This window comes from Monomorium pharaonis, chromosome 9 (assembly GCF_013373865.1).
Source record: "Monomorium pharaonis isolate MP-MQ-018 chromosome 9, ASM1337386v2, whole genome shotgun sequence".
NCBI classification, from domain to species: domain Eukaryota; kingdom Metazoa; phylum Arthropoda; class Insecta; order Hymenoptera; family Formicidae; genus Monomorium; species Monomorium pharaonis.
The window spans coordinates 8,676,514-8,700,907 of NC_050475.1; the positions used below are offsets into that span (position 1 = coordinate 8,676,514).

At 30.9% G+C, this 24,394-nt stretch overlaps 3 protein-coding genes across 4 annotated transcripts; 2 read left to right on the forward strand and 1 right to left on the reverse strand.

The window, feature by feature from the left end:
• Window positions 1-10,147: 10,147 nt before the first annotated feature.
• Window positions 10,148-12,166, forward strand: LOC118647312 (protein ALP1-like). Of its 2 annotated transcripts, XM_036291968.1 has the most exons (4): window positions 10,148-10,754; window positions 10,839-11,076; window positions 11,139-11,271; window positions 11,335-12,166. In XM_036291968.1, the coding sequence occupies exons 1-4, from the start codon at window positions 10,342-10,344 to the stop codon at window positions 11,862-11,864; spliced, it is 1,314 nt and encodes a 437-aa protein (XP_036147861.1). In that variant the 5' UTR covers window positions 10,148-10,341; the 3' UTR covers window positions 11,865-12,166. The 2 variants fall into 2 exon arrangements, with proteins under 2 accessions (XP_036147861.1, XP_036147860.1); XM_036291967.1 differs by having other exon boundaries at window positions 10,150-10,754; window positions 11,139-12,166.
• Window positions 11,951-14,150, reverse strand: LOC118647313. The gene is made up of 6 exons (XM_036291969.1): window positions 13,998-14,150; window positions 13,420-13,561; window positions 13,108-13,329; window positions 12,844-13,018; window positions 12,636-12,721; window positions 11,951-12,555 (listed from the first exon to the last, which is right to left on the reverse strand). Exons 1-6 carry the CDS (start codon window positions 14,010-14,012, stop codon window positions 12,305-12,307), a joined length of 891 nt encoding a protein of 296 aa, XP_036147862.1. The 5' UTR covers window positions 14,013-14,150; the 3' UTR covers window positions 11,951-12,304.
• A 4,157-nt stretch (window positions 14,151-18,307) lies between these two features.
• LOC105837920 (centromere-associated protein E) lies at window positions 18,308-24,027 on the forward strand. The gene is made up of 5 exons (XM_028193458.2): window positions 18,308-19,884; window positions 20,946-22,984; window positions 23,058-23,149; window positions 23,216-23,437; window positions 23,506-24,027. Exons 1-5 carry the CDS (start codon window positions 19,741-19,743, stop codon window positions 23,655-23,657), a joined length of 2,649 nt encoding a protein of 882 aa, XP_028049259.1. The 5' UTR covers window positions 18,308-19,740; the 3' UTR covers window positions 23,658-24,027.
• Window positions 24,028-24,394: the final 367 nt, after the last annotated feature.

Consider the following 24,394-nt stretch of genomic DNA (forward strand, 5'->3'; position numbering starts at 1 on the left):
TCAGAATTGTGGGCAATATGTTTCTTTTGAGAACTCGCGACTTTGTAAATAAGGTACAGAATCGGTGACGACTGTTGTTCCGTGAGCATGTAACATATACATTATTACAGTTCGAGCGAGATTTTTTCTCGCGTTTAAAGAGCATCACTCAATGTGACCAATGTCACTTTCTCTTTCACTTGGTAAGCGGGTGACAAGATTAAGCCAGTAGAACGTGACGATTCGTTTGCTTCAATTTGTCCACAGTAATTTCTTACAGAAGAACTTTGCCCTATTATGACATTACCAAGCATGGATTCGGATAAACAATTTTTTATACGATTTTTTTATTTCAAAGTCTGTTTGTCTTAAGTTTGCGATGACGATATTAAGAGATTTTGTAGATACTCAACTGCGGTTACCTTTATTTAAATTCAGAATTCATTCCACCCTATACTCTATCGTTTCTGTTTTGGTTTATAAATTATGCAAAACCTATCGACCTATTAAGATCCGAGATATACGTTAGTGAATAATAGGTCGTTTAAAGGGTAAATCGGATTAAAATGCAAGTGTTTTGCTTCAAAAAGGTTTAAGATGCATTAAGGCTTTTAACGTTACTACACTGAGAAATTTGGTTAAATAAAACAAAATTTTATTGAATTAATTAAAATTTGGTTTGGTTGTGGATTAACAAATACTTTAGTTAAATGTAACAAAACAATTTCGTAAAAAAATTTTAGAGAAGGTGATATTATGATTACTCATTTATATTTTATGTAACAACTTTACTAATAATTAATATTTTAAATTAAAAACTTAATAATTACGTTCATTTAAGTGTTCAATTAATTAGACTTAAGTTACGAAATATTTATTAAAATAAAAATTATTTATAAAAATCTAACACTGCACAATAGGTTGAAAAGGAATAGGGGTATTAATACAACTACATGCAACACATACGTACATCTAAAAAAAACTTTAAAAATTAATTTTATAATTAAAAAATTACAATGTTTTGTTATAAAATTATTTATTGTTTTTCAAAATAAAAAGAAAATAATGTAGAATATGTTCAAAAATGTATGTATATACACATAAGTATACATTAATACGCTCAGACTGCGGTACTAAAAATATAATATATGTAAATACATATAATATATGTAATTATTAGAAAATTTTTATTTTTTTATATCAACATATTGAAATATTTAAAAGTGCTTGTGTAAGTCACCACCAAACATTTGAATCCCTGGTTCGGATCCTCTTCAGTGCACATATGATGATACAAAAGGTAATGACGTGTACTCATATAAATACAATACAAATGATTCAATTACTTCTTTTACGTGTAACAATCGTAAAATTATAAAAGTGTAGCAAATTTCAAAAATTATTAACAAGGAATCCTTGCAAAATCAAAAATTCAGATTTTTATAATTATTAAATTATTAAATTAATATTAATATTAATTAAAATTAATAATTATTAAATTAATAAATTTAATAAAACTTGGCATAAATGTAAAGGGAGTAAATACATAAATTTAGCAATTTTTAATTTTTAAGTTTAACTTATGTGGCTTTTTACTTAATAGTCAATGTTTGGAAAAGAAATTAAGGTATCGGCTGAATAAACTTGTAGTACAAATTAAAGATTAAATGTCTTTTTTTTTACCAAAGTAAGAAATAAGACCAAACAAAGTTTAAAAACTTTTCACTCATCTCGATGATAAATTTTAACTTTTGGTGAAGAGAATTAAAAATCTCGACAGTGATGTTAAATAGATAGATTAGTAAACTGTAATATCATCTACAAATTAAATGTAAAAAATTAACTTAATAAGTAATCTATTGATAGTTCATAGGCTTAATGTTGTAAAAACGATTATGGAGAAAAGAGTAGTCCCCACAAAAATGTTTCAAACGTTTACTAATAAAATTTATTGTTGAACGTGAGAAAAGTTAAACTCAAAATCAATCTTAAAATATTCTAAACTAAAATATTCATTATTAGATAATACAACGTGTGATTTTTAGTAAAATTCTAAACCGTATATTCTAAGCAAAATCGCATTTAAAAAATTTAAAAAGAAATATCATCCACTTTATGGATGAAATCAGATTACAACAGATTTACTACAATATTATGATATTTTATTATTATCTAAAGTCTTTAATAAATTCAGCATCGACTCGTCATCTGTTACTAGGTTAGAGAAATTAACAATTTATTACCCCCTTTGCCTTCATACTGCTGTTAGAGCAAATAAACATACATATCTTTATAAGGCTGCGCTTATAAGACTTCCGAAATTCATTGCCAATACTATAATATACGTAACATAAATTATAGATTTTCAGTACTGGAAATGAATGTAATCTTGGAACGTAATCTTAGGTATATGTATATGCATGCTGGCAAAAAACTTTCAAAGCAGGTGGTCGAGCTATACACGAGGATGCTGCAATGACTCGACTTCGTGTTTATTCTAAAATTAACAAACACGAGGACCAGTCATCCTGTTATTGTTTTTTACTTGCCACATTCACAATTTGTGATGGAAAAAGGCAAAATCGAGACGCACCGACGAGAGAATTTGACTCGTCGCTGGTTTGTTAAAGAGTTACTTTTCAGTGATGACGCTAAGTCAGGCATGTTACTGCGCTTACAACCGTAGTCCAAATTAATATCGACACTTGATACAATATTATACATCTTGTGCTCATGTATAAGTCCAAGAGAGCTCAGTATCAAAGAGCCCTGATGATGCTGCAATGTTTGCGAAACGTCGGCACAACGCTGCTTTAGTACGCGGCATTCATCCGGAAGCATTTCATGTTGATCTTGTGCTCATTTTGTTAAGCTAACGCCAGCTCATTTGACTTGGTTTACCTCGTGAAGATTTAAAAGATACAGCTCGCCACTCACAAAGTATCATTGATGACCTGCGGAAATTTCGGAGTACAAGACACGTCTGGCATGCCGGAAAGGTGACACGTGCTCTTGTTTTCCAGGAGCCACAGGTTTCCTTTACTTATTGAATTCGACGTAAACGGGAATTACCAATGTAGAAGAAGCCGCTGATAAGGATCGCGGGGCCTAAGAATAGCGGTACTTTCCTTTCGCTTTAAGTGACACCGCCTCGGGTCCATACATTATTATCGGCGTCGCGGATAAGCGACACGAATTTTGTTTCGTTATAGAAGAGGGATTCTTAAGAGTCAGATATTTTGACTCCAGATATTCTTTTGTTTCTAATATAATATTTCCGTTAGCTTTACCACAATAAAACCAAAACCTATAATAGTAGTTATCGTACATTAAAGATCAAGTTAACTAATTGTAAGAAGCGAAATTAATTTAGTAGTTCATCAGTTCTGCTGATCCGCAATTGATATCAAATTCGTCAATAACAATCACGACGGATTCTTTTACTACTTCCACAAATGGAAACGATTCAAAGAAGAATGAACTGCGCGAAGTTTTTCATATATGCTAATCCATTTGCGTCGAATCGAGCCCGAATTGATCGGTTTGTTTTGGTGACCTGATTTCTCGTCGCCTTCCTCGTGCCAAGCGAAGGACTAGACTTGCGACGTCCTGGACTTATTAAAATGCAATTCGGTATATGATTTTACAATTACTACGTTTTTACAAGTTTATTTCAATCATTTGTTTTTATTTTCACACAAGAGATTTGCATTTTTCGGTTCATCAATCATCTCTGCATCCATTTGTATAGAATGTTATTTATTAATCTGTTGAGGACGGACTAATCCAAATTTGAATGAGGTTTTTTATTTAACAAATAATAATCCGATTTTGATGAAATTTGGTATTAAAAAAATTTTCATGATATGCTGTATGAATTTGAAATCAAATTATTGAAAAACAAAATGGCGGATTTATATAGCGGAATAAAGTTTTAAAAATTAAAAAAATTTGCATACTATTTATTATATAGGTTTTTAAAGTCGCTAAATTCATTTCTAATCTTAAAAATTGCATTATTAAAAATACAACTTCAATATTTTAAATATTAGGTCTTAGGTTTAAATTTTCCGATTTCGCCTTTTTTGAAGTTCATAAATAAACTTACATTTAATTTACTACATTAATTTAAATTAGTAACATATTAGAACAAAATATATATACGTAATATTTACAAAAATATTTATACAATATTTAGAAAGTATTTACAAAAACATGTAAAATGATAAAATAGCTAATAGATTTCTTATGTACGATAAGTTTAAAAAAAAATAGTTTTGATAAATCATATATTGTAAAAAGAATAATCTTTAGAACTTTTATTTGTGTCATTAACTCAAGTATATACGAAACAAGTTAAAGGCATTCCATTGTAAATAGATCCGTTGTTTTAAATTTTGCAATGTAAACTTATATCTAAATTTATTTAGTAATCTCAAAAATGAGTATAAATTAAGTTTCAAACAAATTGCATCGCTATTTAAAGATTAAATTTACTACATTGGATTCGTAGATGTAAAATATAAAAATAGATATAAAATTATAGATATTATTATATTATATATACACACAGATGTAATATAAAAAATTTTGAAGCCAGACTCATAAAAAGCGACTTAAAACCTATTAAAAAATTCTTAGCAAACACCAACAGATATATAAATGTTAGTATAATAATTTTTTACTGAATAATATAAATGTTATAAATTATGTAACAATTATGAAGTTTGAAATATTAAATAATAATGATCCTAAATAACCAATTGCAATACGTACGATTAAATCATGACCAAGACTTTATATGCAACACTTGTTTTTGTATTGGGTTGCTTGCTAGATGGAAATAATCCGCTCTGATTAGTGCATTTTCATTCATCTTCAGAAATGCATCAGAACAGAATATTTCCATCCAGTAAGCAATGCAGCGCGAAAACAAGCATTATGTACCGCTGGCTTTCGTTTCTGTAAATTATCTTTCGGTAAATTAGTTTTTTTTCTTTGGTGAAACTTCTGTTTGATAAAAAAAAAAATAAGTTATACTGAAAAGACAGAAACTAATTTAAAAAATAATTTTTACACTGTTTCTTTTAAAAAAAGTTACGTATGAAAAATTGTCCATATATAATTACATATATTCCGGAATATATATAATTAGATTCTGACTTTTCAGTATAACTATTATTTTTTTATATGAAATGGAAATTTTACAAAGGAAAGGAAACTAGTATAAACATATATAGATATATTTTATACATATTTATATATATTTTTATATGAAACATTTGTCCCGGATAAATTATTCAAGTTTGAAAAAATTATTATAGCAAATAAAATACTTAAACCAATAATATATTTTAGCAATAAAACTTGAATATTATAGTTATAAAACAAAATTTTAAAGAAATTTTAAGTTTAAAATTCAAAGAAAATATAAACTTTCAAAAAATTTGTCTTATAATTGACATCTTTATCCTATTAATATAAAATATATAAATATATAAAACTTTAATAAATATTTGTGTAAAAATTTGTTTAGATCTACTATATTAATTAAAAAATGATTAATCTAAAATTACAACAAAAATAATAATTATTTTCATATTATTGACATCAATAATTTGTTATGATAATAACATATTTGTATACTGTTATAGTATATACATATTTGTTATAGTAGATCAGTTCAATAGATGTCAGAAACATGAAACGTGTAGTTAAATAATATTTTATAAATAAATATAAATTACAGTTTTTTTACTGATTTTTACATATGCGAAATAACATGTGGAATAATTTATAAAAATGTTTTTGCTCTGTTTTTTTGATAAAGCTAAGTTATATCCTAGAGATAACACAATATTTATCGATATTTATCCATATTTTATAAATATTTTTGTGGTCTTAGATTTAACAAATCATAAAAATTTATCATAAATATTTTTCTAATATTTATGAAATATTTATAAATATTACAAAATATTACTTACTCAAAGCTTTATTTTTTATTTTCCATAAATATTGTATAAAATATTTATATAATATTTTGAAAAAAATAAATATTAATAAATATTTATCATAAGTATTGTGTGCTGCCTGGGATAATTCTAAAATATTGATAGTATTACTTATACAGGGTGTCAAAACATATGGGTCAACGCTCGTAAAAAGATAGAAGGGATCGAGATGAACATAAAAGTCCAATATTGTCTTAGGTTAGGTCTTAGGTTAGATCTTGGGTTAGGTTCACCAATAATTGAGGTATTATTTTTCAAATTATGCGAATGAGAATTCGAGCCATAACACGGAAAAAATAATCTATCGTAAATGTATGATAAGCTTTCATTAATTTACTGTTTACAATTACGATAGAAATTAATGAGATTATTTGCTGCAGATTCCATACGTTAATATCTCGATTATTGTTGGACATAACTCAAAACAGCATTGGACTTTGTGTTCATCTCGATCCCTTTTATCTTTTTACGAGCGTTGACCTACATGTTTTGGAATACCTTATATAAAATATTATATTAATTATTAATAATATTGCTTATTAGTTAATCTTTAAATAATGATTAATAGTTTTTGGAAGTTTTTGTTTATATATGTTATTTTGATTACGTTTACATTAATTAAGAAATAACAACGTAAAATCAAAAATATTATATTTGTTAACCAAGAAGCAGGATCAAATTATGATGTCATATTAACGTTACGGATTAACGGCGAAAAAGAGGACCAAAATATATTATCATAAAGACGTCATTATACCGTCACGGTGGTATTTTGGTCATAAGACGTCATTCGTATCAATATGACCAAAATTGACGTCAAATGACTCGTGTTTGCTACCTTGGTATATATTACATTCAAAAAAACAGTTCTCTCTGTGTACTGACAGTAATTTTGAAACATAGCCCAAATGTCATAAAACTAACGTACTTTGTTTTACCTTAACGATATTAAAAATTATACTTTATTATTTTTGCAATTATAAACTAAATAAATAATTATTATTAATAGTTAATGTTAAGTTTATAGTTAACTTTGAAATTGACATATAATAGTCAAGTACGAACCGGTTAACGTAAAAATTATTCAAAAAGTTTATGTTGTAGATATTATTACAGAGAATTATAATTAACGTCAGTAATTAGTCACTAATAAAACCTTATTAATACGTCGTAAAATGATCAATTAACTGACGTTATTAATTAGTCAAGAATATGACGTCAGAAATACGTTGTAGGATGGATAAATGATTGACGTAATTAATAGGTCAAAAAATAATGTTACTATTACGTCTTAATTTGGTAACATGACGTTCACGACTTGAAATGACGAATTATTGACGTCGAGTGGATGACACCTTGCTACCTGGGACGTTGATGATTCGAGAAGTTTTATTTTGTGATTCTAATCTTGAAAATGAGCCATGTGGGCGACTTGAAATCAAAGGTGGATAATGAGCTAAAAGCTGTAGCGGAACCGAATACACCTCAAGTACATGTGAATTAGCAGGAAGATCTGACGTTACGATTCCAACGATATTGGATCATTTGAAACAAATCCGGAAGATAAAGAAGCAGCGGTTAAATGGATTTCGCGTGAATTAAACAAGCATCAGAAGAGAAATCATCTCAAAGTTGGCTTTTCTTTGCCGTCACGGCATAAAGACGAACAATTTCTAAGTACATCACATTGTTACGTGAAAAATAAATTCTCTTCGAAAATCACCAAGCACAATAATTGAACAAAGATAAAGCATAGAAACACGGTCCAAAACAAAATAATTATTTATCAAAGAAAGCTAATGGTGTTTGTTTGACAGTCCAGCGCTGGTATTATCTATTACAGCTTCATAAGACCTGGGCAGCCAATTACAACGGATGTTTACTGCAAACAATTAGACAAATGATGAAGGAACGTGCAATTAAACAGCCAAGATTGATTAATAGAGACGGATCCTTTTGCTAGATAACGCTCGATGACATGCTGCATAAACAACGCTGCTCAAACTACAGGAACTGGACTTGAAAATTCTCTGTCACTTATCATATTCACCAGACCTTACGCCTTACACTAACAGACTACCACTTGTTTCAGGCATTGAACCACTTCTTGTAAAGAATAACATTCAATTCTCAACAAGCTGTAAAAAAGTTTTTCACGATTTCACTGTTCTACGGGCTTCTTCGCTGTCGGCATAGAAAATCATTAAGATGGCAAAACTGTGTCAATTGTTTAGGTGCATATTTTGATTAATTTTACTGCTTCTCTTATTTGTGATAATAATCCAAACTTTTGATTTGAAATTGGACATATTTAATGATTAATATTTGTCAATGTTCAGTTCCCGGGAAAAATTGAAAAAAAATTTACTTTTCATGAAATTAGACACATTCAACACACGTAAATTGCACGTTCTTGAAAAATTTTGTTTTTCTTTTTATTTAACTTAAAAAAACTTATAAATCGGAAAAAATCTCCATGATCCAAATGTCATTAAAAATATTAGTTTAAATTTTCAAATTGATCGAATAAACCATATTTAAATTATCGTGGCCATAATTTGAAAAATAATGTTTCGAGAAAATTATTAAAATCTAGAAATGTAAATCTCATAATTTTTAATAATTTACTACTTATAATTTTCAATTTATACTATTAAACTCCATTTATTACTATAAATTTTAAAGTGAGAAAAATCTAAACAACATTTTTGACTTGTTTAAAATGTTTAAAGTCGTAAAACTTATTGATCGATCGAATGAACGTAACATTACCCCAACTCATCATATCATGAGACAAGAGAAATAGCGTGAAAGAATAGATAAACGAATCGTCGGGAATCAATTCCGTGGCCGAGGAAGAAAAGGAACGTATCGTAAAATGTGATCCACGTGTTTGCAGATTTTTCTCACCGATCGACTTTCAAATCGGGCCTGTCCGTAGAATTTCGTCAAGGGGCCCATTAAAATACGAAACAGGGCGCCGGGATTTATGATTTCTTCCGCGAGATTTCTTACGCGAACCGCGTGACGAAATTCGTTCATCGGAAAGTACCGGATTGCATAATAAGATAACGGAAACGTCGCACGCACGCCTTCCGTGAACTCACATGTCTTTAAAAAGAAATTCAAGTTAATTATAGAAAATGCAAATATCCGCGGCAATAAATAAATTTAAAAAAAGAGTTCTTCGAACACAGATCTTTTCTCATTTTACGAGAGGTTGAAGCGCGATGAAAAAATAGATTTTCAGAAATAAATTTAAATGTATCCCTTTCTTCAGCAAATGACTTTAATTCCGTTTACTGCCGTACATTTTCTCGACGTGCGATAGGTGACGATTTAGAAAAGCACTTGTATAGAAAATAAATCGTGGATGGCAATTGATGATATTTGCAGGGTTATATTTAATTCAGCCTAATGCAGGATCCCTCTTTCTAAGGACGAGGTCATCTTGTATTAGAGACGCGTGTCGCGACATTGGTTGGCGGCGCAGGAAGTGAGAATGTTATTCAAATTTATGGAAAGAAAAGCCGGCGCGCGATGGCGATGCAACCATTATGATTGCCTATGTCGCCGTGGGCAACCGAAGAAAATCGCTATATAAACAATAAACGAATCCATCAGTCTCAGGGCCAAGCTGTGGACATCCGCGCTCTCGGACATCTCGCCGTCTATCAATTATTTATAAATTTTCCGCAGAGCGCGTCGTCGCGGCTGCACGGTTTACACTGCATCGTGAACATTAGAGAGACGGATCGGCTTGCAGCAGCGTTAGGCTCGCCGGTATTCGGTTATAAAAACAGCATAACCAACGAGACAGCCGACGAGGCTTCTACACCAGCTCAGACGTCTAGCAGCGTGAGAAGTGAGAAACACGTTGTCTCGAGCGGAGTATCCTTGCGAAAAGACACGGAATTAATGGGAATTCGACTACCGTTGAAATTATCAAGATAATGGAAAGAAAATTTAGAAAAGTACAGTAAGGAGAGTTGGAGCCTTTTGGCTCCGTCGCACATTTACATAGATTTTCAAGTGAAAATCCACTTTTGTAATTCGAGTTTCTAATAATAATAATTTACAAAAATTCATATTACGTTACCCGTTATAAATTGAAGCGATTTATACGTACGACTTAAGGCGAAAATTCATGACGCGATAAAATCGCGCGACAAAAGTTTACACGATTAAATTGTCGCGATCGCGACGTCGCTGGTCAAAAATCCCTTTCTATCTTTTTTATGGGGCGACAAAATCGCGCGATAGCTGTTGATCCATAGTTTATAAAACTAATTTATAATAAAATTAAAAACAAAGTTAATAATATAATTGTGCTATTTAATTTGTCATTATGTATTGCTTAGAAAGTTTGGAATATTCGGAGTGGTACAAGAATTACTATTTACCATATTATGAATGGTACATAGAGTGTTGTACAATAAGTGTTAATAATTACATCAATAATGAAGTGAATCGAAAGAGGAAAGCTGCTATAACAGTTGCACTTTTAATGAGTAATAAAAAAAAACAATATAAGAAAAAGAAGTATTGGATAGCACCTATTTTGAACATAAGAGAAACAAGTGGATTTTTTAACGCAGTATTTCCTACTTTACGATTAGAAGACTTACGATTTCATAATTACTTGAGAATGTCTGCAACACAGTTGGAAAATTTATTACAAATAGTTGGAGCTGATTTATATAAACAGTATGTTATACGAGAACCTATTGAAACAGCTCAACGTTTAGTGTTAACTTTAAGGTATAATACAATTAAGTGTACATGTAGCATATATAATATTAAAAATAATTGACATTTATTTACATTATAAAAAATTAATTTTAGATTTCTTGCATCTGGTGATTCCATAACTTCCATGTCTTACCAATATTTAGTTGGTATTACAACTGCTGCTAACATCATCTATGAAACTTGTGAAGCAATTTGGAAAAATATGCAACCTATTGTATTGCCGTCAAAGATTAATGAAGAGAAGTGGATTAAAATTAGTGAGGAGTTTGACAACAAATGGGATTTTCCACATTGTATTGGTGCAATTGATGGAAAGCATATAGTAATTCAGGTATGTTAAAAAAATTGTAAATAAAAATGTTTTTAATTAAAATATTTATATGTTTAATCTAGTGTCCAAGAAATGCTGGTTCGTCTTACTATAATTATAAGGGGAGCCATAGTATAGTTCTGTTAGCAGTTTGTACAGCATCGTATATTTGTTCCTTTGTGGATATTGGCTCGCATGGAAGGAGAAGTGATGGAGGTATTTACAAGGAGAGTAATTTTGGCAAAAAATTTGAAAATAATGCGATGAATGTACCTTCAGCATCACCAGCATTCAACAATGGACCAACACTACCTTACTGTATTGTCGGAGATGAAGCTTTTCCTCTTAAGCCATTTTTACTTCGACCTTACCCAGGAAAGAATGTAACTACACAAGAGAAACAAGTGTTTAATTTTCGTCTAGCTCGTGCTAGACGTACCATTGAGAATACCTTCGGCATTATTTCTAGTAGATGGCGAATATTTAGAAAGCCAATTTTATCAAATCCAAGAAATGTTATACAAATTACACAGGCAGTTATATGCCTTCATAATTGGTTACGAATTGAAGATCTTGAAAATGAAGAGTTAAAATCAAAATATGTAACAACGGAATTAGTGGATAGAGAGAATGAAGATGGAATAATTGAAGGGTCTTGGAGAAGAATAATAGATGATGGATCGGCTTTACAGGACATTAATCGTATTGGAAATAATGCGAGTACGCGAGAAGCCTTTGAAATACGAGAAAAATTCTGTGACTACTTCAACAATGAAGGATTAATTGCATGGCAGTATAATTATTTATAAATTAATTAGTTTTAAATATTTGTAATAATTGTATTATATAATATACATATTATATAGTTTATATGAATTTCATATTGTATCGTATATTTTTGAAAAATACATTTTAATATTGTTATAAATTAACAAATTTATGAACTTATGATTTTATAACTTAAAAATAATAAACAAAACTGCAGATTCTTTCAACTAACACAATAACTATAAGAACTATTATCTCCACTCTCATGTTAAGATTTTCTAACTTTTTTTTTAATATTGTCAGAAATATTGCTTTGTTCCTATTTCCATTATAAAATATTATATTTTTATTAAAAAAAATTAACAATATTAAAAATTGATAGTTACAAAAAAACAAAACTTGGTAAATCTAAGGAATAAAGATCTATAAATATTTCTTTAACAATATTTAAAAATATCTCTGAAAATTTAATTAATAAAGCTTATGGATATTCAACTGCAAATATTAATTTATGAATGTTTAACATAGTTCTACTTGCTTTCTCTTTGGGCATATCTCGTAATTTTTTTTCTAAAAAAAAAGTAAATCCTTTTATTTCGTCAATCTCCTTTGGCTCACTTGAAGGTGGTAACAAAGGTGGAGCAGGAGGAAATTCAATTCTCGGTATTGGACTTGCTAAAGCATTAGCTATTTTTTCTAATGCACTTTCAATTTTCGGTTTCTTGTTATTTGCTGAAAGAAATGTTGCAATTAAAAATTAAAAGTTTTAATTATAAAAATATATAGATAAATAATCAGTAAAAAAGTATTACCCATATCACGGCTTTCACAACTATCACTTTCTAGATCATAAATAGAATTGTTCTCAGTATCATCAGATATGTTGGATATATTTTGTCTAAACAATGTAAAAAAAGAAAATACATATATATGAACTAATAAAATTCTAAACAAAAATTTATAAAATATTTTTAAAGCTCATGAATTGAATTAATGCAAATAAATATAAGCAAATTTTACCCATTAAATCCCAGATCAATATCCATTAAAAATTTCATCTGATCAAAATATTGCCACTTTGATTGTTTTACAGCTGCAGATCCACTTTTTCTATTTTTTTCAACAGCTAAACATCTTTTATATGTATCATTTAAATTTTTCCACTTTTTCTTTGCTTCATCTACTGAGTAGTGTCCTAAAGTATAATTTTTGTTAAGTTAGGTTAGATTAATTATGTATTAAATAAAAACAATAAAAAAATGGCACTTTAATGTATAATATTACTGTTCATTGCAACGCTAACTTCTTCCCACAAGCGATCCTTAATTGATTTCTTTCTTTGCTGCACTGGTAAAGTATAATTCCACAATGGTTCTCTGGCTTGTATTTCTGCTATAAGGCGTTCTTCTGCAGATTTAATTGTTTTTCTTGTAGCCGTACTAACATTGTTGGTATTTATATTTTCAATATTATCAGAACTAATATTACATTCTTGTGATGTGTTTTCTTAATAGGTATACAGCATATGAAAGAAAGAAAAATATAATGTAGCATATATTAACTAAAACCTCGTAACAATATTTACTATCTTATTACCTGTTGGTTCTGCAAAAAATAATCCCTGATCATCAATTACAATTTTTTCACAATTTATTGAGCAAGGATGTTGAGCTACGTAAGAAAACAAAACCGTTTCCATACATTTGCCACAAATATAAGATTCTTCATTTTCGTTTATCTATATTATACACACAAATGATTATTAAATTGTCACTATAATATCACATCACAAGTTACAATTTTTACATTATATATATAAATACATATATAAAAAGATTTTTGTTTAATAATATGCACAAAAAAATTTATTAAATAAATTCTTGAAACCCGTAAAAAAAAATTATGCAAAAATTACTGCATAAAAATTGCATATTTTTGTGCATAAATTTTTGCAGTTTTTACAGATTTTTCAACAAAGTTTTCGCCTTCAGAATTTTTCTGCAGAATATTTTGCAGAATTTTATTCTACGAGAATTTATACCGAACTTTAAGCAGAAAACTTTATAGGTTATAGAAATTATTATTTTTAATTTAATTTCTATGCAGAGTAATTGCTTAAATATAACGAGTAAATGAAAATCAATTTGATTATAAATTAATATTGATCAACTTACAGTTTTAGTATTCATTTTAATCAATTACAATTTGTCAACACTAATAACTGCGATATCGCAAAAATGCTGAATAAATTGAGCTTTATTGCGATGTCGCTTTGACGACTACTGAATCGCGTCACACCTATCGTCGCGCGATTTTATCGCGTCATGAATTTTCGCCTTTAAAGCTCGTCCGTGCTATGCCATTCATTCTTCTTCGTCTGTACCGGCTTCGCTCATTTCGATACGTGATCACAGGATAATAGACGCTTTTCTCGTAGTACAGACACGTTTTCCCGCCACGCACGGAATGTCGACGCAACTCGACGTCGTTTTATTATAAACCCTTCAAACGGAACAGTATCTAAAACGATATTTGAATGAATTATTTTAATTTAATTTTACGACCACTATACGATGTATTATTTTCATATTTTTTATTCTATAGCAGATTTTATGTATATATAATTTATACTTAATAATAGTAACAACAACAACAACAATAATAACATAAAATAATAATATTGATTGGGGTAACATTGAGCAATACGTTATTGTTGTTGTTGTTGTTGTTGTTGTTACTATTATTAAGGATAAATCTTAAAATGTTTTTATTATAAAATATTTTGTAAATTTTATTTACATTTTTTATACATATAACAGATTGTATGTTACTTTTATGTGTGCTGTTACATTTATTGAATATATCTATTTAATTTTATTCGATTAGATGTATTCAAGAAGTTTTTCTTGAAGGTCATAAAGTGTCTTGTTTATGTATTATATCTCTCGTGAAGAATTTCCTTGGCCTGCGGGTGAAGTTCAGCGAGTCAAACACATTGTCTTAGGCCATCCTATTCAATTGTACTTGGTAATACTCTTCACCTCGTAGGTTTTAGAGGACCATGAAATTAAAAATCAATGATTTACAAATCATTTCGTAACGGATTAGGTTGTCTTAGGTTATATATCTTGAACTAGAAAAAAGATTATTCGACATGAAGATAAAATAATTTTTATATTATGTAAATAAAGTTTTGAAACCATGCAATATTTTTTATATTATCGTTGGAAAACGTACATAAAATCAATTACGTATAATTGCATTTATGGGTAGATTTTATTATTTCGTATTTTATGAACGGTTAATGTAAATTATAAATAATATAAAACTGTAAAAGAGGAAACTTGTTTTAAAAATATTATTCTTGATAAAATATATTTTTTTAATATTATATCTGATAACTTATTTAAGAATCAATAAAAATATAATACGTATTATTTATACATATAAGAATTAAATGTATAATTGTATATAATAAAAAGACATCAATTAATGTTTTAATCAGAAATTACATTTGTAATATATTTATAATAAGTAATATAATTTTTTGCGTATTGTAAGTTATGTAGCTAAAAAAAATTATAAAAAATGTTTGATGAAAAATTGCATTTTTATATTTTTGCAATGTTTGCGGCAATTGTTAATTTACAACAAAAGCACGACTCTTACTTTAAGATATAATATGTTAAATCCTCGTCATCAACGACAATTGAATGCACATGCGCAGATGTGGATTACTCTCTAAGACATCGAGTACGTTGACAGTTAAGCAGTAATCAGCTGATATAAGCGATTATACTTTGTAATTCTTAGACTACAGTCTTCCCGCTTCGGCGGTCTTTAAATCGACAAATTTCATGCGTGACGTTCCGACACTCATGGCCGATCGTCGATTCAAAGCGTATTCAAATACAATTCCACCTCCTCCACTCTTGACGTGTAATCCTGCATTCGCAAGAAGAAGGAGATGGCCACCCACAGCTACTTTGTTTTTCAAAAAGCCGGCACGGAGAAGCTCCCGCGTCCAGGATCGCCGTCAATTACATAATACATTCGAATCGCGATCCCGGAGCGTGTCACGAGGGTTCGTCTTGATATAAGGGGTGTCACATAGATATGGACGTGAAAAATTTACCATCAAATTTCTGTTTGATTTTAAAGCTCTGTAAAACAAGTCTCTATGAAATTTTCTCAAAGTAAGAGTAAAAAAGGACATTTTCTATGTATAAAAGTATCTTTAATTTTATAAAAAAAGATTGTAAAACAATTTTTATTGTATGAAATTTATAAGAACGTATTGTAAGCAAAATGTTTAATAAAACAACATTACTTACTATTTAAGCTCAATTTTTTTAATACTTTAATCGAAATAAAATTTAATCAGCTTGTATTCTAGTGAAATTTGCTCTTGCAAGCTCAGAGATTTTAGTACACCCCGTACATATTCATATGTCCGCGTCCGTGCTCGCCGCTGTGGGGAATCCTCGAGGTCACGGTCACGAGGTGTCTCGCGAGAGGCAAAGTGCTCGCCCGGTGCCAAAATTCATATCTGTTCATACGATCTTTGATCGCGTTACAATTCGAGCGTATTTTTAGCTGAGAATGAAAGTCGGAAAGGCAAAGCCCCAAAGTGGAAACGACAGATCGACGATCGGTCGCTTAATTTCGTATGTATGTATTTTTTAAGAATCAAATGAACATGACGATTTAGCAAAATAATTTAATGCTGGAAAGAGTTATATATAAATATGTATTTATTTGAAAATTTTCTCTTTTCATAGATTGCAATATCTAATATAAAAATAAAATTATAAGAATAATCAAAGCTTCGCGTTTAAGACAGAAACCGAATTGTTTTCTGAGTGATTTTCCGTTTAATTGATTAAATAATATTAACGTTGAGAGATATCAGTGTGCCAAACGTCACTCGCGTGGCAATCACGTTGAAACTCACTGAGATAATAACGCGGTGTTAGTACACGTATACAACTTCCGTATAAGCTTCTTGAGTTTCTGTATGTGCAATTACAAATTATACCGATTGCGTGATATCACCAATGGCCTAACGGCTGAACTTACGCTCGAAGCTTTCTTTAGACGCCAGAAATATCGCACTGGAATTCTATGGGTGACTATTATTATATGGCCTTAAACCTTTATAATTAGAGCAAGGACTAGAATTTTTCATCGTGAATGACTAACGGTTTGAAATATGCGTATCTATCTTGACGCAATAATGTTCGAAAGCCTTGCAAGTGAAACCGGACCGTTCACCATCGAGTCGACCCGCGAAAAAGTGCGTGCCACCGTGACGTAAGACGCGCGTATTATTGTACCGATCGTGATTGCAGGGTCGCTCGAGAAACATCGAGAAAGCGTAACTGGGACCAAAGCAATGACAGCAATTATGCGCGCGGCCTAGATTTGAAGACCGTATTTCTTTCAAAATCTGCTGTACACGCTGTAAATAAGATAATAATCTAAAAATGATTAGTCGAGTATAATATTGCGACAATCCAGTCCTAAAAGAATTAATATTAATAGTGGTTGCTACGCTGTCAATGCAAGCGAACCGGTTGCATCAACATTGACTGTTCAGTTAGTATCGAGATATGAAGTCGCGTCGATTATGTTCTCATGCTTTCTTTCTCCTTTCCTATATGTTGGAATTGTACTCTTTATCGTTGTATCGTCATTAACTTAAGAGTAAGTATATACGTATAATGTAACAAGTTCTGGTTATTTTAACCAAAATGTATTTTTGCACTTACATGTATTACAACTAATTAAAGAACTGTAATAATTTTTATCATTTTATAATAAGAAATATAGTTAATAATAGAAATATTAAAAATGTCATTACATCGCTTTTTTTATTTTTCTTCTCTCTTTGTTCGTTTTTTCTTTTTTCAAATCAGTTATAATATTTCCATTAAACTTATTAAATTTATTACATGTGTGTGTGCGTGTGTGTGTGTGTGAAAATTTATATATGCATATATTTTAATTATATTAAATATACTTTCATTTGTTAAAATAAAAATATATTAATATTCTATATAATTTATTTATTAAAATTGTTAGTTTATTAGTACATTACGCTAGATTACATTTTTTTATATTAATATGCGTTTTACATTTTTTTAAATTATTGGAACACACACACACACACACACACACACACACACACACACACACAGTATAAATAAAAAATTATTTTCTCTCTCTCTCTCTCTCTCTCTCTCTCTCTCTCTCTCTCTCTCTCTCTCTCTCTCTTTCTCTCTCTTTTATTTAATAAACTTATACTTTTTTCAAAATTTTCTAATAATACATTTATTCATACTAGTATATTTTTTAAATGTATTATATTAAGAAACACGCGATTAAGTAATATTTAAAATATTTATTTTATATGTATTTTTTTAACGATATCTTTTTAAAATAATGATGTATAAACATTTCAAACGGATTATTTGACACATAATTTTTTCGAAACATTGTTGTAATGTTTTAAAAACATTTCCACACAAGTGGAGATAGTTAAAAATTACTCATATAATAATGTTATATACAATGTTAAGTACGGTACATTTAAAAATGTTATATGTTATATCGTTGAAATAATATGGTAGTAATGATTTTATGTTTATGTGGATAAATTAAACTGTTTAAATATATAAAATTCCATAGAAATAAGCGTGCATGCGCTTTCCATTTCTCCACATTGTACACAAAGAAATATTAAAGAAAATACATGTAAAAATATGTAAGTTAATCCTAATAATTAAACGGTAGAAATAAAAATTCAGAAATGCGGCTAAATGGAGCACAAAAACGCGGTCACTCCCAGATTAAGATTACAGAAATTTATAAAGATCCGTAAACGTTGTCTCACGAAACACGACCGAGCGAGAAAATGAAATACAGAATGTTGTGTGAATCAAATTTTCTATTATCACGACAATAGGAAGACGCCTGAAGACGCAGTTACTGCGTAGAAAGACGCGTCTGGCAAAGTAGACGACCGTAGTGCGCCGTGCCTTGAGGTGGGGAAGATAAAGAAAAAAAAAAAAAAAAAAAAGAGGAGGATCTATGCACGGCGAGGAAGGACTCCGCGCCATATGTGTGGTGCGTCGCGATTTCCCCGCTATCATGATCCCCCAGAAAGTGCACGGCATTTGCGAATCGCCACCGCGCGTCTTTTCCGCTGGATCATATCGATAGCATCATTCGCGAACATCATCGTCGAACGACGACGACGACGATGTCCAGTCAGGGGCGAGCGCGGAATCTCTGAAGCCGTGAGGAAAAACAAGCGGCGCTCATATATGTGTGTTGTGAATCCAGACGCAACGAAAACAAAGCGAGAGAAGATCGCTGACGAATAGATATCGCGAACGAGACAACCCCGTAACCGCACATTGTGCGGCTTGCATACCGCGCGCGCGATCGATCATCTATGCCAATCTGCTCGGTGTTTTCTCCGTGAGGCTGCGCATTTAAGATGCGATGCAGTTTCCACCGCGAGAGAAAAGCGCGAGAATGACCGGCCCAATGGCATGTAGATTCAACGGGCAAATTGCAGATCGGATCGAGAAGTTAGAAGATTCCGCGAGAATTCGACCTGTAGCGGATCCTATTCGCTGTAAAGGCAAAATAAAGTCTAACGTGGGTCAGTTAAAAAAAAAGTTACGTCTGACGAAGATTGGAAAATGATATTTACGCTTCTTACGATATGCGTACGCTTTGAAGAGCGCGGAGACGGCCTATCGACTAAACAACTTCTAACTGACGGTGGCCATGGCGCCGTGCTCTTGTTTTCAATGATCGGTCACGTCAGTTCTATTGCGAATTCGCGATCCGCGTGTTTTTATAGATTCCGAGAAAGAATTCAATTACAAGACTGCTCTTGCAATCATGAGCGCGTTTAAACTCGACGATAAAGCACTGGACAATCCACACGGTCTCTCGCCCAGAAGTCTTTTAGCGGAAGATCGTGGTCAAACTTCTTCTATGTCATCTGTTACCCGTACGAATGCATCCTCTGTATCCGAGCACAAGGTAAATTCTACCGCAGACATTTCTTGTTTATTACGTAACGTTTTAACGTGACAATCCATATCTTTCAATACGTTTCTTTATTTTCTCTTAAAATTTATAACTACATGTTTGTAATTTTCGAAGAATTTTGTTTTAGTTTTCTAAAATAAGATTCGAAAAATAACATTTTATTAAATACAAATGGTAAATATGCAATGGTAAATAACGCACTCACCTTTGATTTTTCTTCTTGTAAGTTTGTGTATTTTCATGCATAGAATCTTTTCTGAAAAGAAAAACTCAAATCCTTTTTTTTTATTTAATTTTAAAAATTTTTGTATTGATATAAGTAGGAACATAATAATTATATGATTGATAATTATAACATACTGCGAATGCGTAAAATAAGTTATTCAGTCCAACAGTTTAATAACAATTCTTGCCTTCTTATTCAAGACGTTATTAAATTATGTGGCCCAAATTTATACATATATTTTTATACTAAGATCAATAACAAACTATTCTTTGCTATAACTAAAATTACTTAAGAAAATAATTTCAATTTTTAATTAAAACAGAGAATATTTGCTCATTCTCTGCTATAATTAAAATTATCTATGAATTTTTAATTAAAGCGAATTATTCATAAAGTGTGTTTTCAATCACAAACTCAATTCTCTGTCTATAATTTTTTTACAGGAATATCATGTGTTTATCATGTGTTACTTATCGACATCAAAAAAACTTTAAAATTAAATGTCAAAAAGAAGGAGATTTAAGAGACAATTTTTCTCCTCAGGAGAAATTCTACGCATAAAAATACACTTTACAAAATTAGAAGAAAATTAAAAGCGTCATACCGTATATTTACTATATTAATAAAATTATATTAAATTTTGCTAAATTGTATTAAAGTTATATCAAAATTCATTAATGTTTATGTTAGTTAACAATTATCATGATTCGGAAAGTAAATTCTAAAAAAAATTTTCTTCATATATAAAATACTTCGATATCTTATTTCTTACGCGGAATATGCATTTGTAAAATTCATAAATTAATTGATTCGTATTTGCAAAAAGATGATCAAGATTCGTCTGGCAGAGCATGGGGTTCTGGACAACAGCGTGAACGCCCAATCCAAAGTGGAGAAATATGAAAATTTATGCGGAAGTGTGAAAATAGAAGCGACAAACGACATCGATGAATACGACGCACTGTCAGTTTCTTTATATTACGATCAGATGTTTGATGTGAATTATGAAAATCCTTACTTTAATTCTAGTATAAGCAACTGTAATGTTTCCACGTACAATGAGTTTGATTACAACGACAAGACAATTCAGGCAGAAGATTTCAAAGATAGTGAGAAAACGATCCAAGACGAATCTCGATTGGACGATGAAAGCGTGAACTCTTTGAACAGTTTGACAAGATTGCAAGAAGGTCTCGTCAACATTGATTCCGCGTACGAAAAAATATGTCGAGCAAGACATAATGAAGAAAAGTTCGTCGATTCAGGGATTTCCTTGACTAGTGGACTAAATGTAGAGGATAATAATACGATTATGCAAAAGGTTGACGTCTGTGTTGATTCGCAGGACATTCCTGAAAGACGCAATGTTGCTTGTAAAACTGATGAAAAAGATAGAAAAAATAAAGAGATAAAGTTTGTGCAGAATTTTACGCATATAAATATCGATGATTCTTTTCAAAAAGAACTGAATGTAAAAAACATGCCAGTTTCAACAATGGATTCTAGTTTTATAAGTCATAACTGTAAAGATGATCTCTCGAAATATACGGAAGAGGATGAGCCCACATTAAGCACCGAAGAGGAGGACAATATCGAAAAAACGATTACAGAAATAAGAAAAATGGATAAGGTAATCAAGAATCTTTTCTGCACCAGTGACGACGAACATTACGATTCGACGGAGGAAAGAATGATAGAAGACTTATCCGCAAAAATAGAGAACGATCATGATGACGTAATGAGAAAAATTATCGAAAGCTGCTCCGATGTTTCCGCAGATTTTCAGCAACGTTCACTAAACCGCGAAATCTTGAGTACAGATCCCATACGATTAAACAGCGAATATGTAATTAAGAAATTTCGAGAAGACGAATTTTTCCCACATCGCCGCGTCGTTTCTGAGACTGCCATAGCTAAAGAAGATATAATGAAAACTATCGAGGAAGCGGAGAAAATACTGACTGACACTCCATATTGGGAGACGTCCGAGCCAAGCGCTAATCAGACAATTGAGAATTATGACAATTTGTCAGAAAAATCTATGGAAGAAGTAAAAGATGATAAAGAGCATAAAAGTGCAAATAGAAATGAAGAAGAAATTGATTTTACTGAAAATAAAATAAATTCAACATGTACGGTAACTGAAAAGATCGCAATCTCGGATGTTGTTGAAAGCAATTTACAGAAATTAGCTGAAATTACAGATTCAGATCGTCCTAGATCGCGCGTCGAAATTCAGGAAACTTTAAGGAAGATAGACGAAGAAAAGAAAAAAATAGAAAACCGAAAGAAAGAATCGTTAGAGATGCTATCAAAAAAATTCAAGGAAATCGACAGGATCGTTACCGATCATGATTATACTTTTCATACATCCGATAATAATTTTTGTAAGCTGAAAACTTCAAAGGATGTCGCCGTTAATTCTGACGGTCCCGATGAGTTTCCAGATAAGATTAATCCGGCAAGTTTCGTAGTTCCTCTAACGAAATCCGAAATAACCGAAAACTTGAAAATCGAGGAGTTAGAAAGAGAGCTCGCAAGTGAGATAGAGGAGCACAAGAAACTTATGAATGAATATCAGACAATTATAGCTACGGATTTAGAGAAAATTCAGTCGATTTTGGAGTCAGAGTCGACGCATGCTTACAACGACGCGGACATCGAGGGAACAAAAAATAAATCTACTGACGACGAAAAGATAAACGAAGAATTTTCAAATGAAACGTTTGAAGTGACGAATGACACGGCGGTGACTGAAATCGATTCGGAATCCGACGGTTCTTTCGTGGAGGAGTTGAAGGAACCGAAAAAAACGTATATTAAAGGAAAGGTTTACAATTTCGACGAAAAAAAGCATGGTGTTAGGTAAGCTCACGAAACAATAATTTAACACATTAACACCGAACATTAATACCGATTTAATAACGGATGATTTCAGGATGACGGAAGAACTGATCAGGAAGCATTGCAAGGACCACAAACTCTATCAGACACCGTATTTGAACGACGTTCTGTACTTACATTATAAAGGCACGTGTGACATTCAATCATATCAATTATATTGATATGTTAACTGGGAATTTACTTACTTTTTAGGATTTTCCTTCATCGAGAATCTTGAGAAGTATACAGGGCTGAAGTGTCTATGGCTAGAGAGCAACGGTATATGCGAGATTGCTAATTTGGAAAATCAGAGCGAACTCAAGTGCCTGTATCTGCACCAGAATCTCATCAGTAGGATCGAGAATCTCGAGTGCCTAACGAAGCTCGACACCCTGAACCTTTCGCACAACACGATACGGAGGATCGAGAATCTCGGTGACTCGGAGTCGCGAAGCGGGTATTATCCCAGATGACCTTGACTTTGACGTGCCTCTGCTTTTCAGACAGCCTCAAGTTCCTGAACAACCTGAACCTGTCGCACAACTATCTACGAGAAACCGCTGACATCGAGCATCTCCGTCTGCTGCACGCGCTCTCGATCTTGGATATCTCTCACAACAGGATCGACACCTGCGATGTCGTTGACGTAAGTTGATAATTACGCTCGCGAGACACACACAATCGGAATATATTTCCGAAATGACAGGTGATGTTACGACAAAAACGTAACTGGAACGAATATAATTTATTAAATAATCTTTGATTGCAAACAGATATTATTTTAACCTTGTCGTGCCTGACTTTTTTTTAAGGAATAATTAGCATCTAATTCACGTTTCAATACTCGTACTAAAATTTTTCAAAGATATCTGAAAAATGCTTTAACTAAAAAGTGAAACATTTCATAAAAATTGCAAAATGCAATAATAAAATGTTCATGACTCTCGCAATATTTTCGAAATATTGTCAATAAGTAAAAAGTGACAATTCTAAGAAAGTATTTTAAAATTTATTATTTTTTCTTAATATTTTAAAAAATGTCAAGTCTCTGAGGTTCGTTTTTAAATTAAATAAAACAAAATTCTACTATCAAAACACATTTTATTTACTTTTATTTCGGAGATTAATTTTAGGGATTTTATTTACTTTCATCTCGAAGATCAATTTCATTTTCAAAAAATTCTTTCATTAGTATTCAGTATAACTTTTATTTACAAATACGCTGTATCTATTTGGTTACGATGCTCGCGGATTTCCATCATCATGAATATTACTTTAAGCAAAAGCTTTTTGCAAAATTCACTATATTCCAAAATTTTTTTACTGAATGTGATACTCTTTAGAAATATTTCTGTTACAACATTTTATATTATATATTTAGAAAATACTTTC

Bases quoted from the DNA above. Each gene is read 5' to 3' on its own strand.
- LOC118647312 (XM_036291967.1), top strand. From the start codon at position 10,342: ATGTATTGCTTAGAAAGTTTGGAATATTCGGAGTGGTACAAGAATTAC. The intron at 10,755-10,838 runs GTATAATACAAT...AATTAATTTTAG, and splicing joins CGTTTAGTGTTAACTTTAAG to ATTTCTTGCATCTGGTGATT. The intron at 11,077-11,138 runs GTATGTTAAAAA...TGTTTAATCTAG, and splicing joins GAAAGCATATAGTAATTCAG to TGTCCAAGAAATGCTGGTTC.
- LOC118647313 (XM_036291969.1), bottom strand. The intron at 12,722-12,843 runs GTAAAATTTGCT...TACATTGTTTAG, and splicing joins ATTGATCTGGGATTTAATGG to ACAAAATATATCCAACATAT. The intron at 12,556-12,635 runs GTAATACTTTTT...CATTTCTTTCAG, and splicing joins TTGTGAAAGCCGTGATATGG to CAAATAACAAGAAACCGAAA.
- LOC105837920 (XM_028193458.2), top strand. From the start codon at position 19,741: ATGAGCGCGTTTAAACTCGACGATAAAGCACTGGACAATCCACACGGT. The intron at 23,150-23,215 runs GCACGTGTGACA...CTTACTTTTTAG, and splicing joins TCTGTACTTACATTATAAAG to GATTTTCCTTCATCGAGAAT. The intron at 23,438-23,505 runs GTGACTCGGAGT...TCTGCTTTTCAG, and splicing joins ACGGAGGATCGAGAATCTCG to ACAGCCTCAAGTTCCTGAAC.